The sequence below is a fragment of the Nilaparvata lugens genome, chromosome 2, assembly GCF_014356525.2.
Source record: "Nilaparvata lugens isolate BPH chromosome 2, ASM1435652v1, whole genome shotgun sequence".
In the NCBI taxonomy this organism is placed as follows: domain Eukaryota; kingdom Metazoa; phylum Arthropoda; class Insecta; order Hemiptera; family Delphacidae; genus Nilaparvata; species Nilaparvata lugens.
The window spans coordinates 26102321-26121119 of record NC_052505.1 but is presented as its reverse complement, the minus strand read 5'-3'; the positions used below and the strand labels follow the sequence as shown (position 1 = coordinate 26121119).

Sequence of the window (18799 nt, the reverse complement as noted above, 5' to 3'; positions counted from 1 at the left end):
GAGATTCACTCAAAAGTGTCAGCATTGGTTGAATGGGACACTTTAAAGTTCTGTTGTGTATTTGAGGGCTCTGTCTGTGACATTGAGTATAGAATAATGAGTTTTTCGTGTAATTTACATCGCATTGTAGGCCCAAATGTTTCAATAGGAGATGTATGGTCATTCATAGAACCTTCAATAATGCAGTCTCGCTACGCTTGCCCAACAATGCATTACCACATATTATTCTTTGTCGATATGATTGTTGTATCATTCATTTCTAATGAATCCTAGTCTAAATTTCTATTTAATTAGGCTTTACAAAAATATGGTATGTTAAGATCAAAATTATTATCAATTATTGGGTTCCGGTCCAAAGCGAACAAAACACAACCTAAAAAATACAGTTTTTTGGAATGAATATAATTATTATCAATTCATTTCTGGAAGATCTAAACTGATATAGTGTAAAATAAATTTGTCGCTTTTGTTCTTATATTGAACAAAATTAAATGAAAAAAAAAACGGTATTCTATTTATTTATAGGTTTAGAAGTGAGACAAGACACATTTACATGATATTATTTCATAGTCACCTTTGGTAATAGATATTATGAATAAATAAGAAAACTCGTTCATGTACTTATGTTGTAAGCTATCGGATACCGTACTTCTTGTGAAAAACGGTAAGAAAAAACACTTCACATCAAACTTACCTAGAGTATTACGTTTCTTTTTCAAAGTTCATTCAAATTTTTTATCAATATAATTATTATGAACATTCTAAGCTTGCTTGGTATACGAATACGGTATTGGACCTGTCATCGTTTTTCAGCTCTATTATATTACTTACCGTACATAATTAATGAAATGAAATGAAAATCATCAAGTACCCTTCTCAAATGTTTTGTGCTTTAATAAAATAGTTTAAGAATGTTTATGATGTACACTGTATATTCTGTATACTGCATACCAGAATAAATTACTTGCATTCCATACGTTAATTATCGAAATCAATAACGTAGGCTACCAATGATTTATCATCTCAGTCACGGAAATCATTTTATAAGTTCAGTATCAAGAAGTTTTTCCAATACATTTTTGATCCACTCCTATATTATTTGTTTAGAATTTCTGCTATGCTAATCTTTTGCAAATGCTGAAGGCTCAGACTGGGAATTTTTTATTCAAATCAATTTGGTAGTCGCCTACATTAATAGTTATTTCGGAAGCGAATTAATTGTCGTTTCCGGACTTGGTTTGGCCGAGCTTCAATATGAGACCGTCAAGTTACTAAACGTGTATTCTACAAAAAAAACATCTACTCGATTCCAAACACTAGATGAATGGATGACCTGCAACATTTTTTGCTATAATCAACTATTTTCTGGGACAGGAAATTGGAAATCATATTTGAGAAATCTTGTTAGAAGTCCATATTCAAGTATATACAATGAAGAGCTAATGTTAATATACTGATTTAAAAGCAGCATCTTTCACGGTTAAGGATTTTGAAGGTTGTCAAGTTCAAGATCGATTAATCTGAGGAGTGTTTCAGAGATGGTGATGTTGTCAGTTGTGCTTCGATTCTCCTATAATGTTTATTCTCTGTTCTTATTTATACAGTTCGTAAAGAGACTTCAGTGATAGTTTCAAGACTAATAATGTCTTGATTGATAAAAGTTCTCAGTAGCATGGACAACTCTAGGAATATGCTAATTCAGGTTAAATAATTTAAATAGTATATTCTTCAATCCGGTTCACACTTCTTATTATTATATTTGTTCTCAGAAAGGATACGCAATGATTTTCAAAGTAAGTGTTTATATTAATAATAATTTTGAAATAAAAAACAATATAGAAATACGTTTAAATGAATTTGATATAGCTAGTGAATTTTATAGCTTTCTGATAGTACCGTACAGTTGAATTTGAATCACAGTATTTTATATGGTGAAAAAAAAATTTTTCTGCAACAAATAGAATGATAAAGAAACATCGTCACTTCAAATGTAAATAATTTCATTTCCAATTACATGAAACCGACTATAGCCGACAAAGTTGTTTTCAATTTTTCAAAATTTTTAAAAATTTTTGATACGGTACTCTATTTATTGTTTCATAATTTCAATTGTGTAAATCTTTACAATGATATGTACTATAAGAGAAGAATTCCAATTATCTGCTTTTTCCAATGTCCAATCCCTTTGTATATGATTTTATAATATGATATATTATATAGGCATTGATATAATCTATTTCATTTAGTGATTGTGAAAGACATTATTTTCAGCGACAGTTTTCCTAATTTAATCATTTTCCCGCGTTGAATTGATTTGTGAATAAATTCAGGGAAGAATAGACAGGTTCTACTGGCCTATAATATAATATAAAATTAGTGATGTGCAGTAGTAGATAGTGTGTCTTAGAGTACTGTTATCTATTATCTATTATTGTAAGTATAGGTCCATATGCATCATTGGTAAAGTTAAGGAGTATGAAAACAATATTATGAATCAGGCCGTATTCGTTGAAATTAGGATAATTTTTGACCGAACGTAGTGAGGTCTATGTATCAACTCGATTTGCTTTTGTCTGTCTGTATGTAACACGATTACGGCCAAACGCGTTGATAGAATTTGATGAGATTTGGCAGCAATCTTCCTTTTTCAACTGCGCGTCGATGTACACACAAGGTTTTTTTAAATTTTGCATTTCAAGGATAATATGAAAGGAAAAGGAAATCCTCCATACTCCGATATCACTATTTTATATATCATCTTCTCTGAAGATAGGATTAATCAGAATTATTTTTCATTCATAATCAATCAGCTGACAAGTGGATTACACAGATGGCTGGAGTGACACAAGAGAAATGCACCATTTAACTGCGCATGCGCTTTGTATTCAATCATACTTCATGAGCTGTCTCATGGTGGTCTCTCATATATACAAACTCAAACGTGAACTGAGTTTGTTAACATTTCAAACAGGTGACATCAGGTACTTGTGGATAAGAAAACTGCGTGAGGTCTACTGTTCCCAGAAGTACTAGTTACTTGTAAACTACTCTCTCCGCAAAATATCTACCCCCTCTACATCTACAATTCTAATTTTTATTGACATATAATCTTCCATACATTTTTTATCAATTTTTCAATCCACACAGTTTTTGAAGGTTTGAACAGAACCTGACGAGAAAGATCACTTAAAAAAAACTATACTTTTGTTGGATCTAAACATTTTCCGTATTGTTATTCTCTCACTTATTCAGCTATTTATTCTTCTATTATATTTGTCTATTTTAGTTATTAATTGTGGCAAGTTTCTGCGGAGCAGGCTTAGCCACTTCAAAGTACAAAGAAGATGAGAGAATTGTGCCCAAGTTCCTAATTAACTGGCTCAGTCCACAATACGACAGAAACCATCAGCGTGTATTGGAGCTCATAGCCAAGCTGTCGGGATACAGCCACAATAACTTCAAAACTCTTCAAAAAACTAATGTAAGTACCGTATCTCAAATAAGGATGCGCTTGGTTATTGATATTATCTATTTCATTTCAAGGAGCACAAGCATGATTACAATAACAAATAGTGAGAATGAAGAATAATATACCTACAGTAAGGCTAAATAACAGCCCAGCCTATACTTATATTTATAAAAATCTGGAAGAGGAACAATTTTGTTTCTATCGATTATCTCTGAATCATTGAACACAGGCTGTGCTTAGATAAATTGAAGAAATGGATTGTATCGTACAAGGGTCATTTTTTCCAACCTCCAATCACATTAGGTTCATAATCAAAACACATACTGGCGGTAGGGGGCAATTTTCACAGAGTTGGACAGCTTGTCATACTCACCAAACGCCCTGTGATCGGTGCCGGTGCCGCCTGACCGTCAATTGTTGCCGAGTAATACATCGATGTCGAGTTGTAAATCCAGAAACATGACCGCGACACTTGAGTCTCTAGCCAAGTGCTAGTAGCGTGGATTTATTCGTTTTTGCGGGCAAAGGCAATAGTTTAGCATAAATCTAAAGAAGAATGATTCAATTTTAAGCAGGGAACGTTAAGAGTGATGAGGTTGTGTGTGAATGATGGTATTAGAAAATTGGAGATGTCAGTTAAAATGACTTCCGGAATCGTGATGCATGACAACTTGGACTCACAGAGCTGGTGCAACCAAATATGGCTGCTTCAACAAATTAAATTGGATGATTTCGATAACCCACCATACAAAGCTGACTTGGCCACTTGCAAATTACATCTTTATCTTAAACTCAACACATGACTTTGAGGGCAGAGCTCGTTAATTTGGAAATTAAACGAGGAGCTCTAAAACGTCATACGGCGGCAGAGGTTCATGAAGAGGGTTTTGGTAGGCTGGTGCATTTGTATGATACATGCCTCAACCTTCTCGGCAATTATACGTTAAGAATAACCATAAGTTTAATTAGCTTTTAGTCGAAAAATTATTCTTTCATATAGGGCCTACATTAATATTTTATCTATGGCCAATCGGAGGTTGAAAAAATGACCCTCGTAATAGGCTACTTAATATAAATTTTCATTCGCAGATATCAGATGAAAGAGTTAATGAATAACATTGCTCAATGATTAGAGTTTGAAACGATTGAAACTGTCTAGTTGAATAGAATAGAATAGAATAGATGTTATTGATCATATAAATTTTCATTCCCAGATATCAGATGAAAGAGTTAATGAATAACATTGCTCAATGATTAGAGTTTGAAACGATTGAAACTGTCTAGTTGAATAGAATAGAATAGATGTTATTGATCAACAAAATATATAACATATATACGCATGGATCTCGTCACGTCGGTCAGGTACAAACGAAAGTGATAGACATCTACATAGATGAAGTAGCTCAGATTCAATATAAAACAATGTCAGATAACATGAAACAGCATCAGATAAACCCCTTTAATGTGAAACCTTCTAATATTTTATGATAGAATTGAACTGTTCAAGAACCAGAGTGTTTTTTATTCCAGTCAAATTACATGAAAATGTTCAATATTGATGAACTAATAAATCGCAGGCGATAGACTTATATATGATTTATTAATATAATTAATTCATTTTTCTATTATATTCCTTTTTGGAAGAATTCTATTCTATTTCTTCTTTCTTCTTTCCAAATATAGCAGTGGCAACAGGTTATTGAGAGGTTTCCGTGCAATACGACAGGGTTCCGGTCGCCGGAGAGACCGACAAGTGTGCATAGACTGATGCCGGGGGACATTGATGTAGTGGGCTGCCTGGGAGACAGCCTCCTATTGGCTACCGGGGGTCTTGGCACCAACGTCATACACACCACCGTTGATAGCAGGGGCATTGCTTGGGCCTTGGGTCAGTAGCTCCGACAATATTATTTACCTACCAATTTGAAGATATATATGAATTTTAATTTTTATTCAATCATACTTCTCAGTAATTTATGCTTTTTATCAACTTTATAATACGGTAGTTAGAATCTGATTATCATACTTATTGATCGTTATTGTAGGTGATTGACCTTTCTTGTATTGACAGTGGTTATCGCGTTATTATAATACTTACCAGTATCGTTATTGTGATATATTCATATGAAATGGAAGACCACAAGTAAAAATGATTAATCTACAAAAAACTTGTGAGAGAACTCTGAAACCAGACAGACCTGAGTCAGCCAGGTCGCTGGCTTTTTGCCAAGATTCTCATCTAATTTTGCAACATCTTGTTTTTCTGCCTTTAGAATAACTACTTTACTTACCGTAACTTGTAATATTGTAATATTGAACTTTATTAATTAAAGTGCTAACTCTATGCAACAGCTGTATTTTATTTATTTATTCTAATAAGAAGATCGATTCAAGCAAAGATTATTGAAACTCGGATACTCTTCCCCCGATTTCAAACGCGTAAAAAGATACATTGGAGAGGCGAGAACGTAGAGTGATGCGGGGATTGAACCTCAAGCTCCAGGATCAAGCCACATCAAGCGTTTCCAGCTGATTCCCGAAAGCCAACCCAATCAGCTGATAATCAGCCATCGGAGAGCTTCCTGCCCTGCTGACTCGTCAGCCACCAGTGCAAAAACGCCCGGAAAAACGATACATACTGTATATGGCTAGGCCCTAACTCTTCCTTTGCCGCTCCACTATATGATTTGACGCGTGAACAATGTGTATTGGCCCTTAGGTATTTTGAACTCTCTCAGCTACCTTTGCCGCCACTCCAACTTCAACCAACAGTATTAAAATAATTTTTATCCTTCAAATATCCAGTCTATGTAACTCATAGTGTGTGCATATTGATAATAATTGGGTGTAACTCGCATAGGCTATTTATATATTTTGATATGGAGCATTCGATTCTTATAACACATTGAATATACTATTTTAAAATGTTCTTGCTTCATTTAACAGGAGGTCAAGGCACTTGGCGAAACGTGTTGACTGTAGCTAACATTCTGCGTGAGGTCAATCCGAATTTAGTCGGCTACTCTTATGGTGACTCTACTACTCATGCGCGAGCAGCGCAATTTAATGTGGCCGAAATTGGCGCCATAAGTGAGGATCTTGTCTATCAAGCCAGTCTCCTAGTTAAGAGAATCAGATCGGATCCTAGGGTGGATTTCGAGAACCACTGGAAGGTAAATTCATATTTTGTTGATCTGAAACAGAAAGTCTGTAACAGAGTAGGCCTGAAGAAAGTCTAGTTTCTAAGATTATGAGGGGCGTAGCCTATTGATAAAAATTGTCAAGCTTGAGCACTGGTGATAGATTCAGGCTTCAACTAGACGGGCGGAATAAATTAATGCGATGGAATATTAGTTGCGTTTCTGTCGCAATGTTTTTCTCGTTACAGCGAGCATAGGCTCTATAGTCCTAGCAACCTGAAAATCCAAGGTGCTAGAGTGGTAGAACCCCACCGAAAAACCGGCTATCCATAGGCCTATATCTCTATCATACATATCCTTATACCGTCTCACCTAGCCCTACAACTCTTCCACATTAACTTAATTATTGATGATAATTTGTATATTTATTCAAAGAGTCATCACCTTATTCCTTTCATATTTTTCACTTCCCTCTCACTCATTTTCGTTGTAATCATTTTATCTCTCTATCCGATATTATCAACTATTTTTATATCAGTTCCTCACTCAGTTTATCAATCCAATCAATGATAAGAGTTGATTATGATTTATTCGAATTATATTTTCAGTCTCTTGCTTTGAAGTTTTATTTTCTTGATTATCATCATGAAGAGTCCGCTATAGGTTTTATCAGGCCAGGCAATGTGAAAATTTATGGATTAAAAATCAAATACAGTATAAAATATCTTATGGGAACCACTATACGTGAGAAGTTCCGCGAGTGTTCCGCTAGTGTAATAAGTTCATCCTGTTAAAAGAGCGAAAAAAATCCGTCCTTATTGTGCTCGTAGGACCCCCTATAACGTTATGGATAAATTCAGAGCTCCAAGATAAGCTTCGAACCACAAGGAAGCGGTTGTGAATTCCATTATTGTCACAAACGCTTCATAACCCCTCCCCTCCCCTAAGTTGAGATCAAATGCTTGCGTCGTTGGTGAGCAGATGATTACTTTTACCAATCCCCGAGAATTGTGAAATTTTAATCAAGTTTGTAGCGTGAATGTTGTTGTTGTGGAAATTTTCGATAATTGAAGAGACTTGAAATGTTGTCAAAAATCCACTTTATTTAAAGAAAAATTAAAGCTTAAAATTGGAAAAAATTATATGCTCCTGTAAAATATTGATTTTTATTTAAATAAAGTGGATTTTTGACAACATTTCAAGTCTCTTCAATTGTGAAATTTATCATGAAGATCTTGTAAGTTTTCCAAAAATGGTTTTTCCCCCGAAAATTGGTTGAAATGGCAAGTATTATATAATTCATACTGTGGAACTTCGATATACCTTTTTCGCGCTTAGTTACAACTTACTCTGCAAATCGGTCTTGTTGTTTAATATTGATGTCTTTTTGAAAATCTTATTCATATAACAATTAACAACAATGATCTTATGGAAGGTCTTCATCTTCTTCTTTATCTCTGCCCCGTTGTGCCTCACAGCGTCGGGGTAGCCTCAGACCACCGCCTCCAGCTGCCCCGATCCACAGCCAGTCTGCGCATTTGCCCTACAGTCTCCCCCTCTCATCTCCCAATCTTCTTATGTGCTCATCGTACGAGTACCTGGAACGTCTTCCCTTCCTCCTACCACCTAAAACCATATTTGCATATCGTTTTATTTTTCTTTCATCATCCATCCTCTGTAGATGACCCCACCATCCTAATTGTTTCTTATCTATAGCTTATTTTACATCTTCCATTCAAATTTTGTCTCTGATCCGGTCCTTCTCATCCTTATCTCTCAATGTTCTTCCAGCCGTCCTTCTATAGCATTTCATTTCAACTGCCCTAACTCTACTCATATGTTGTGATTTCAAGGGCCAACTTTCCACTCCATACTGAAAAAATTAGAAGTCTTTATAAAAGTATTTATACTGAAAAAATGAGCATATATCGTTTGCTATGGGTGTTAACAGACAAAATCAAGTTATGGCTAAATTAAGAATCAGAATTTGCAACAAAACGGTTTTTATAGCTTCACGAACTAGAAACTCCAGTTTTTTCAGAAACTAGTTAACATAGGTTTTAAAGATACTCCGCATCTACTTCATCCGTTTTCTGTAGAATTTTATTTTCCACATTTATTGAGTTGTAGACAGTGTTGAGAGACTTTAACCGACAATTATATACTATGGATGAAGAATAGTCTTGGATAAATTTTAGTTCTTTGGTGCATAATAGTAGCCTTGAATGTCAGCCAAAAGTTTGGAAATTTTATCTTATAAGCCGCATACACCACGTATGTACAAATATTATGTAGAAACTACTATAGTCGTTGTTTCAAGTTCTTAAAAAAGAATTCATAAACTCTACTAGACCTACTAACTATAAATTATTGTACCCAACCAATGAAAAATGGGTGTCACCTTACTAATCAATGTAATCATATTATATATCTGCAGCCTACCAAACTAAAGCATTCAATCTTACTATCTGTGTAAATTTGATTGAATTCTTCTATCACAAATACAGATGAGAGTCTCGTCTCTCAAATATTCCAATTTTAGACGAAATGCTTTAAAATTACTATCTCCATCACCATGTGATGGATAACTTAGGCTACTAAGTTATTTTTTTTCTCTTGAGAACTGGGTCGATAAGTTGGATATGGCACTACGCATGTTTTTTTTATCAATCGGAGATTGCTGTGAATTTGTATTACTCCAAGTGTAAAATTCTTGTTACAGCTAGTGTTCATTCAAATCGGGAACAACGACTTATGCTCGCATATGTGTTACAAAAATGCATCAATTCAGGCCGAACTGCATCGCAGAGATCTCATCGATGTGTTCAATTACTTGAGAGAAAATTTGCCACGAGCACTCGTGGCTGTCGTTATTAATCCTCGTGAGTATTGCGAACCAGTTTTGATTATATTATCACAACTTCATGAATTAGACTCTAAAAAACATAATATCAGATAAGAGTGGAAGAAAGAGATACGGTGAGATGTTAGACTAAAATATACTATACAACTCAAGCTTGAAAACTTTTTTAAAACATTGATCGAATGGGTATAAAGTGATTTTATAAACGGCACATTCTCTGCATGAATTGCGGTTCGATTTGAGACTAAATCTTACTCGCACTTTTCTTTATACGATAATAGTCAACTCATTGTTATTGTAGGGTACCGTACTCATGAATCGAATTTCATGTTATCACCTTGTAAAATTGAGACCATTTGTATCGTGATACTTTCCAAAAAAATATTGTGAACTCTTATTATTCACTATTATGTGCATACTCTAATCTCTTACTCTCTTTGCTTATTTGCACAGGGAACAACTCCGTGAAGTGTAGAACTATTGTTCTATTAGTGTATATTTCAAAATCCAATCACATTGCAGTATCCAGCATTTGTTCTATAACCCACTAGTTTATTCTTCTCATTCATTTACTGAACAGAATCGTCCCTATCTCAGTTATATAAGTATTTTTTCACATAGATCTAATAGATTTACAACTCTTCCTCTTGCGTGCTCAAACTTTGTGTATTGGTATTGATAGGCCTATATATAGATGCATATATGGACTTATAGGTCGATAAAAGAATATTAGAAACATCCAAAGAGTCAATAACTTCTTTGACCTATGTAGCCGGCAGACATTTCTGTGTCCCGGAATTGGTATTCATAAATCCTTGGTATTCTCACTTTCTATTGAATTATTGTCATACCTTCTGGACATTCTGTTTACTTCCCAGCCTTTTTGATTAGCTTGAATGCCTAAGCTTTGTTCGTTTTTCGAATATTTTTCACAATAAGTGGATTAAGGATAAATTCAAATTTTTATTGTCATATCGGAGCAATGATTAGTTGTTACTCTGTTGAATTCAATCTATATTCAGCAAATTTATAGGTATAACAGACTGATTATATTCATTAGGCATTATATTGTAATATAGCCTAAAAGTTCAATCTGACTAGAAATTCCAGCTAACCAAAATTATGTAAATACTTTGCAGACCTCAAGGGGCTGCTTGATTTTCCTACGAAGCCGGCCTGTTCCATTTTCCAAAAAATGGTGTGCTCCTGTTTCAGAGGATTGAAGTTTACCAGAAGAAAAGAGGAATTTTATCAAGTGATTGATGACTGGAGAAGAGTTCAATTGGAGGTGGTGAGGGAATCTTCTATTTCTTATGAAATCTATATCAATCATTTGTATTAAACATAAATAGACTTCTGAAAAACTGATAACAGTCAATGTCAAATTTTTACTGGAGAAAATTACATACATAATTTGTATCAAAGGTGACCCTATATGTACAGGTTCTATTGAAATTTTTGAATAAATTCACTTAATCATTAGGTCAAAAACGAACAAAGTGGAGATGGATAGAAGTGGAATGGATTCATCTCTGAGTTTTTTTAACTGATTGAATTTGATTGACAGATAGAAGTAGGTTTTATTTTTAAAAAGGCAAAGGACAAGTCTAGCAGAGGAAATGAAATTCAGAATATTCTGCATTATTATTAGATGATACAGCCGCTTTACTTCAACATTTATCATAAAATCAAAAGTGAAATTATTTCAGTACCATAGAACATCCTATAATCGATGAAAGCGATGCATCATAGAGTTTTCGTTCAGCTTTTTCGAAAAAAAACCAATATGAGTAGATATATATTGCCAATCCTGGAGCAAATGTCCCAGAACCACCTTTAACCTCAAGGTCACCCAAGATGATCCCAACCTAACCTCAAGGTCACCCAAGATGACCAAACCTAACCAAGGTCAATCAAGACGACCAAACCTAACCTCAAGGTCATCCAAAAAAAAAATTAAAAAAAATTTTTTTTTCAATTTTTTTTTATTTGGATGACCTTTTTGTCATTTTGGGTGACCTTGAGGTTAGGTTGGGTCGTCTTGGGTGACCTTGAGGTTAGGTTTGGTCATCTTGGGTGACCTTGAGGTTAGGTTTGGTCATCTTGGGTGACCTTGAGGTTAGGTTGGGATCGTCTTGGGTGACCTTGAGGTTAAAGGCGGTTCTGGGACATTTACTCCAGGATTGGTAATATATATCTACTAATATGGTTTGTTAATCAATTTCATCTGGAGGTTAATTCTAATAGGATATATTCTGAATAAAGTGCTTCTCAATTGAGTTCTACAAAATATCAGAGAATACTCTCAAGAATCAATAATATTCACTCTAACCAGGAAGTATCGAACAGTTCTCAAAAGTATCAAATATCAGCACAGCATTGTCAGGTTGCAAATTTCTCAGTTTTCCAATTCAACAATCTAAATTCTGCTTTTCAAAACAGGAATGATATAGAAATCCTTGAATATTACATAGGCTTACGATACCGTAGATGTCAATTAATTTTTTGTAGCATGATTATTACACTGTTTAATGTATTCGAGAAACGTCTCAGAGGACTCAAAAAATGCCCCATACATTGAAGTTTTTCAATTGAGAAGAGACTTAAATAAGCTACTTTTATAATTCTTAAAAATACACATTTTTGTAGTTGATCTTGAAAATGTTATTGATGAAAATAGTTCAGTTACTGCGGCGACAAAGGAGACTTACTCCTTTTTCACTAGGCAAATTAACTCATTGGCACCAAGGTTAATTGGCGGCTTTGAAAAGAAACATGAAAAAAAGAAATATTGATCTACCTTTTCCCATTTAGTGTTATCAAGTATTTAACCAATTTGTATTTTTGTAACCATTTCTAGTTTTTGTTTTGTATTTCTAGGCATCTGACCCACAGTTTACAACAAATACGTTTGCAGTTGTACCACTGAGATTTGGTATAGGTGCATACATACCAAATAAAAATGGAAAAATCGATTTCACTTATATGGCGGTTGATTGTTTTCATCTAAGTCAAAAAGGGAATGCTGCATGTAAGTATAAATATACTAGAGACCCCCTCGGTTGAAGAACTCACTCATGAACTGTTGTATTGATTTCAGATCTTTTTGTATATGATATTATGTAGTATGATATTACAGTAGTATGTTGTGTATGTAGTACATTAGCATGAAGATGCTAATACAATAAATTAAAGAAATACTTTCTGTCGCTTCAAAAATTTTGAACTTGAGAAGATATTGTATGCAATTTTATCTAGAATTGGACATGACCAAATCAAAAATAATGGTGTTTAGGAGAGGAGGAAGACTGAGGAGGGATGAGAGGAGGTGTTATGGATATGAAAGACTGATAGTGGTGAAGGGATATAAATCTGCGATTCACTTCCACACCTACTCTATCGATGCGTCCGTATTTTAAAAATAAAGTAGCAACAGAATAATTTTGTATAAATAGTGTATGGTGTAGGCTTATCTTGAATAACGAAGTACCCATCTCTGGCAAGTGGCATGCTTAAAATGCTACAAGTAGAGCGGTGGTGACTTATGCGGCTGAGGTGTGGGGTTACGTGCAATCGGAAGAGTTGGAAAATTTTCAAAAGTTTTTTAACAAGAGATTGCTATCCCTACCAAGAAATACATCTACCTTGAATCTGGAGTAGATACAATGTGGGTGAATACTTTTGTCCTACACTTCAACTATAATTATATTAAAAACGCTTGCGCTGCCTGAGCATAGATTTCCGCGAATCCTCAGTAAAACATTCATAAGGCAGAAATGTGGTTGGCATGGAGAATGGCTGAGACTTTGTAAAGATAATAATATAGACTGGTCAGATAATCTGCAGGGAAAGCATGAGTGGAGCAAAATGGGTCAGCTATTGGTCACTAAAATTAGCCAAACGGTTCAGGGTAAGTTGGATAGGGCTTATACTGCGCAATTTCATTCCATATAATTATGCTCTGTTGAATAAGGAGGAAAGTCTGATAAGAGAATATATAAATTATAGGAGTAAGTGGAATATTATATGTATTATTTTCAAAGCTAGAGGAGCTCTATTCCCGCTCAATTACAGACCGGGAAGACAAGAAGAAGCACACAGATGTTCAATGTGCAATAGTCAGGAAAACAAGGACATGTTTCAATTTTTAGGTAGATGTAAAATTCTAGGAGAGATGAGAAAGACATGGTTCAATAAGTGGAAAGGATTGGAATCTTTTGTTGGGGTATATGAGGGCGGCTCTGAGGTATATAAAGCAAATATTAATGTTTTTTTTTCTTCTCTAATCGTTGGTCATTTTCTTTGTGATAAATGGATTGCTTTATAAAATATGAATTTTTGGTCTTTTATACTACTATCGAGCATCCACCACATATATAACAGTAATATTAATTAGGGAAAAACGGGTGTATTTTATTTATTTATTTTTTTCTCTACCCTCATATGAATCAGGTGAGAGTTTAATATTTAACATTTGAAATCTATTCTTTCAAAGACAGTCTGTCTTGTTATGAATCGCGAACAAAGCTAGTTTTATATACACCATGTCCCACGAAGAGGTTTACACGTTTAATTTATATTACATGCCCATTCATGCACCAAACTTTTTTTAATTTTACACAGTTTACAAAGTAGGTTCTGAAAATATTCTGGGATAATGATTGCTCCCTAACCTTCGTACAAACAAAATGGCGGCGAAAATTTTAGCAATTCGCTTCCTAAAAAAACTACTTTCATGAGTTAATATAAACAATATAGAAATCTTCCAGTACACTTTATTTTTTAAAAGCTTCAAAATAGTTCAAAATTGAATATAGAAATCTTTTAAAAAATAAGTTTTTAAAAAATTAAGGGTACTTCATGATTTCTATATTGTTTTCATTAATTTGTTGAAAAGTAGCCCATGCGAGTGAAGTGTTTCTACTTACATGATCTGATTTGTTTGCTATGTTGCGGTAGTCTTGGCTCACTTGATGGTACCTACTAGAAATGGATCAAGCAATCTTTCAACAAGATGGTGCTCCACCTCATTTTGCAAATTATGTCAAGCAATTAGTAAATGACAAACTTCATGGCCGTTGGATTGGTCGTCGAAGTGATTTTTTAGATTAGCCACCCCGATCACCAGATTTAACTGTTTGTGATTTCTTTTTATGGGGTTACTTAAAGGAAAACGTTTGTACCCTCAGTTTGTTCTATGTTCTAGTTTTTTATTTAAAAGTCATATTGCCCCAAAGTGCAACAGTAAAAATATTTTATAGAACCAAAAACACCTTTTCAATGTTCTTGAAGTATCGTTTTTCAATAAGCCGCCATTTTGCTTCTACAAAGGCTAGGGAGTTAAAATTCTCCAACTATATTCTTAGAATTGAATAAAAAAAACTAAGAAATTGTCAAAAAAACCCCTGATTTATTGATAATTAGAAAGACCGGTTTCGGTTATTACACCATTTACTCTTAGAACCTACTTTGTAAACTGTGTAAAATTTGAAAAAGTTCGGTGCATGAATGGGCACGTAATATAGAATTATAGGAGTAAGTGGAATATTATATGTATTATTTTCAAAGCTAGAGGAGCTCTATTCCCGCTCAATTACAGACCGGGAAGACAAGAAGAAGCACACAGATGTTCAATGTGCAATAGTCAGGAAAACAAGGACATGTTTCAATTTTTAGGTAGATGTAAAATTCTAGGAGAGATGAGAAAGACATGGTTCAATAAGTGGAAAGGATTGGAATCTTTTGTTGGGGTATATGAGGGCGGCTCTGAGGTATATAAAGCAAATAATAGACGAGTTCAATTATTAATGTTTTTTTTTCTTCTCTAATCGTTGGTCATTTTCTTTGTGATAAATGGATTGCTTTATAAAATATGAATTTTTGGTCTTTTATACTACTATCGAGCATCCACCACATATATAACAGTAATATTAATTAGGGAAAAACGGGTGTATTTTATTTATTTATTTTTTTCTCTACCCTCATATGAATCAGGTGAGAGTTTAATATTTAACATTTGAAATCTATTCTTTCAAAGACAGTCTGTCTTGTTATGAATCGCGAACAAAGCTAGTTTTATATACCGGGTGTCCCACGAAGAGGTTTACACGTTTAATTTATATTACATGCCCATTCATGCACCAAACTTTTTTAATTTTACACAGTTTACAAAGTAGGTTCTGAAAATATTCTGGGATAATGATTGCTCCCTAACCTTCGTACAAACAAAATGGCGGCGAAAATTTTAGCAATTCGCTTCCTAAAAAAACTACTTTCATGAGTTAATATAAACAATATAGAAATCTTCCAGTACACTTTATTTTTTAAAAGCTTCAAAATAGTTCAAAATTGAATATAGAAATCTTTTAAAAAATAAGTTTTTAAAAAATTAAGGGTACTTCATGATTTCTATATTGTTTTCATTAATTTGTTGAAAAGTAGCCCATGCGAGTGAAGTGTTTCTACTTACATGATCTGATTTGTTTGCTATGTTGCGGTAGTCTTGGCTCACTTGATGGTACCTACTAGAAATGGATCAAGCAATCTTTCAACAAGATGGTGCTCCACCTCATTTTGCAAATTATGTCAAGCAATTAGTAAATGACAAACTTCATGGCCGTTGGATTGGTCGTCGAAGTGATTTTTTAGATTAGCCACCCCGATCACCAGATTTAACTGTTTGTGATTTCTTTTTATGGGGTTACTTAAAGGAAAACGTTTGTACCCTCAGTTTGTTCTATGTTCTAGTTTTTTATTTAAAAGTCATATTGCCCCAAAGTGCAACAGTAAAAATATTTTATAGAACCAAAAACACCTTTTCAATGTTCTTGAAGTATCGTTTTTCAATAAGCCGCCATTTTGCTTCTACAAAGGCTAGGGAGTTAAAATTCTCCAACTATATTCTTAGAATTGAATAAAAAAAACTAAGAAATTGTCAAAAAAACCCCTGATTTATTGATAATTAGAAAGACCGGTTTCGGTTATTACACCATTTACTCTTAGAACCTACTTTGTAAACTGTGTAAAATTTGAAAAAGTTCGGTGCATGAATGGGCACGTAATATAGAATCAAACGTGTAAACCTCTTCGTGGGAACACGATATTATTAATTCATTATTATGTGATTTATGAAAGCTTTTTCTTCGCCTCAGGAGTTAAGTATTATAATTAAAGGGTTTGCCTGTTCTTCTTCCAATATTATTTGAATGATAAGTGTTTTTTATTGATTGATAGATAAATAATATTGTGCTCTATATTTCCTCCATTCATGATTTGTGGAAATTCATAGTAGAGCCATGAAACATTATATTTTTCTCCAACTCAAGAGAATGTATGTAAAACAACCAGCATCAGAATCATGAAACCTGAACCGATCTGTTTACATCCACATCAACGCATATAATATCTCACTAAAGGGATGATGCAGACTCTCATACGCAATTCTCGGTGTATACTAATTTTGTGTGGTAATCAATTAATTTTATTCATTTTCCCTTATTATTTCCTGTGCCTCTCTACTTTTGATCAGAGCTTGGTCACCCTGCTAATAGTGGGCATATTTTATCAAGTCATGAATTTGATTATACAAGCAGTTAATAAATCAACAAAAAACGTTATGATTATTTGATATTTTTTCAGTTGCGAATGCTGCTTGGAATAACCTGATTCAACCAGTTCAAAAACAACAGACGACAATTGTTTATCCTGTGCTCGAACACTTCGAATGCCCAACAAGCAGTAATCCATTCCTGTCAACACTGATAAATAAGAATTAACTACCGTATTAATACCCTAGTGAACAATAAGTTCATGGATTGTTGAAAATTCAAAATAAACTGTCACATCTTGGCAAGTGATACATCATGAATAACTCGAAGGATAAATAGTGTAGGTTTCATTGATAAGTGAATATATAAAAATACTAGCAGCACTGTCAGGCCTCATATGATAATAATTCATGTGCAGTGCAGAGGTCACTCTGCTTCGATACGTCATCTGCTAATGATACGTCAACTCTGGTAATGATACGTCATTACCAAAACTTCAGAGGTGACAAAAAGTTTGAAAATAGATATGCAAGATGTAACTCTAGCCAGTTATTTCTACAGAGATCTCCGATTTGGTCATTCCAGCACAGTTCACTGTGCAGCATGATATCGAGCAGTCCATGAACAATAAATGCTGAACAATCCCATTAATTGGATTTATTATTCAGCTGCCAAGACAACAGCTATTCAGTTATAGAGAATCAAGGAGCAATAAGTAGCTCGACGATACCTTGTAGACTGAAGAAAGTTTCATACTATTGTATATAGGTATAAATGTAATCGAACTTTATTATTATTACTTTATCATGGATTTTGCTTTTAATGTCAAGTTAAAAATTATTCTGATAGTTCCTAAATAAATTTAGAGAAAGTTTTTGTAGTTGAAGAAGACCATTCATAAGTTAATCAGAAATAATAATATTATTCATATTCATTTTATTCATATCTTCACATGTATTTTTCTTCCATATGAGAGTTGCTAATAGATCCAACCCCATTACCGTCGGTCATAATGCCAATGCCTGAATGTGAATGAATCCCTCATTCAGTAGTTGGAATATTGTAAATTTCTCACATACAGCTGTAAATCATTTCAAAAACCATATAACCATTGCACCTAGAATTCATAATTATTCTGTATTTATTATATCATCACACGTGAATTATTATTCATAAATAACCCATAATTTAATAGGCCTAAGTAATTTATTCTCGATGGATATCAGTAGGTCATTTAAAATTCAGATACATACTATTATTGTTCTTCCCTATAGCTTCTCCAATAAATTGAAATCTGTATTGACTTTTCCTAGATATAGTGATTAATATTCATTGTTAATATTATGTCATGAATATTTTTGTGTTTTCATCAAATGTTCCGAACCAACTGTAAATAGTTTCCAACCTTGGTTAGATACTAAGTGCCGGTTGTACAAAAGCTGGTTAGATTTCAATCATGATTAATTTCAAGAGAACCATTCAGAAAAACCTTTCTTTGAACAATCCTTCTCTAATAGGTTCTCTTGAAATTAATCACGATTAAAATTTAACGGCTTTTGAGCAACCTGGTCTGTAGACTCAGACAATTGTACAAAATAGAGCATGCCCGAACAATAATAACCTATATACTATAGTGTTTTATCAACACGACCTGTATGAATAAGCCTGAATATTAGTATAGCTATAGCAAACATAGTCATTTTATTGAGTAATATTATTTTTTATAAGTAATTTATAGAAAATCAATGTTTTGGATGATGAACGTTTCTCTTACTCTTTG

At 33.8% G+C, this 18799-nt stretch overlaps 1 protein-coding gene across 1 annotated transcript; it reads left to right on the top strand.

The window, feature by feature from the left end:
- The first annotated feature begins 1552 nt into the window (after nt 1-1552).
- Nucleotides 1553-18799, top strand: LOC111054798 (phospholipase B1, membrane-associated-like). The gene is made up of 8 exons (XM_039420901.1): nt 1553-1793; nt 3287-3481; nt 5153-5357; nt 6416-6642; nt 9332-9491; nt 10612-10763; nt 12353-12503; nt 17111-18799. The coding sequence occupies exons 1-8, from the start codon at nt 1782-1784 to the stop codon at nt 17245-17247; spliced, it is 1239 nt and encodes a 412-aa protein (XP_039276835.1). The 5' UTR covers nt 1553-1781; the 3' UTR covers nt 17248-18799.

Excerpts from the sequence above, each read along its gene's own strand:
- LOC111054798 (XM_039420901.1), top strand. Across the intron at positions 6,643-9,331 it reads ATTTCGAGAACCACTGGAAG|CTAGTGTTCATTCAAATCGG; the intron begins GTAAATTCATAT and ends TTCTTGTTACAG. Across the intron at positions 10,764-12,352 it reads GAAGAGTTCAATTGGAGGTG|GCATCTGACCCACAGTTTAC; the intron begins GTGAGGGAATCT and ends TTGTATTTCTAG.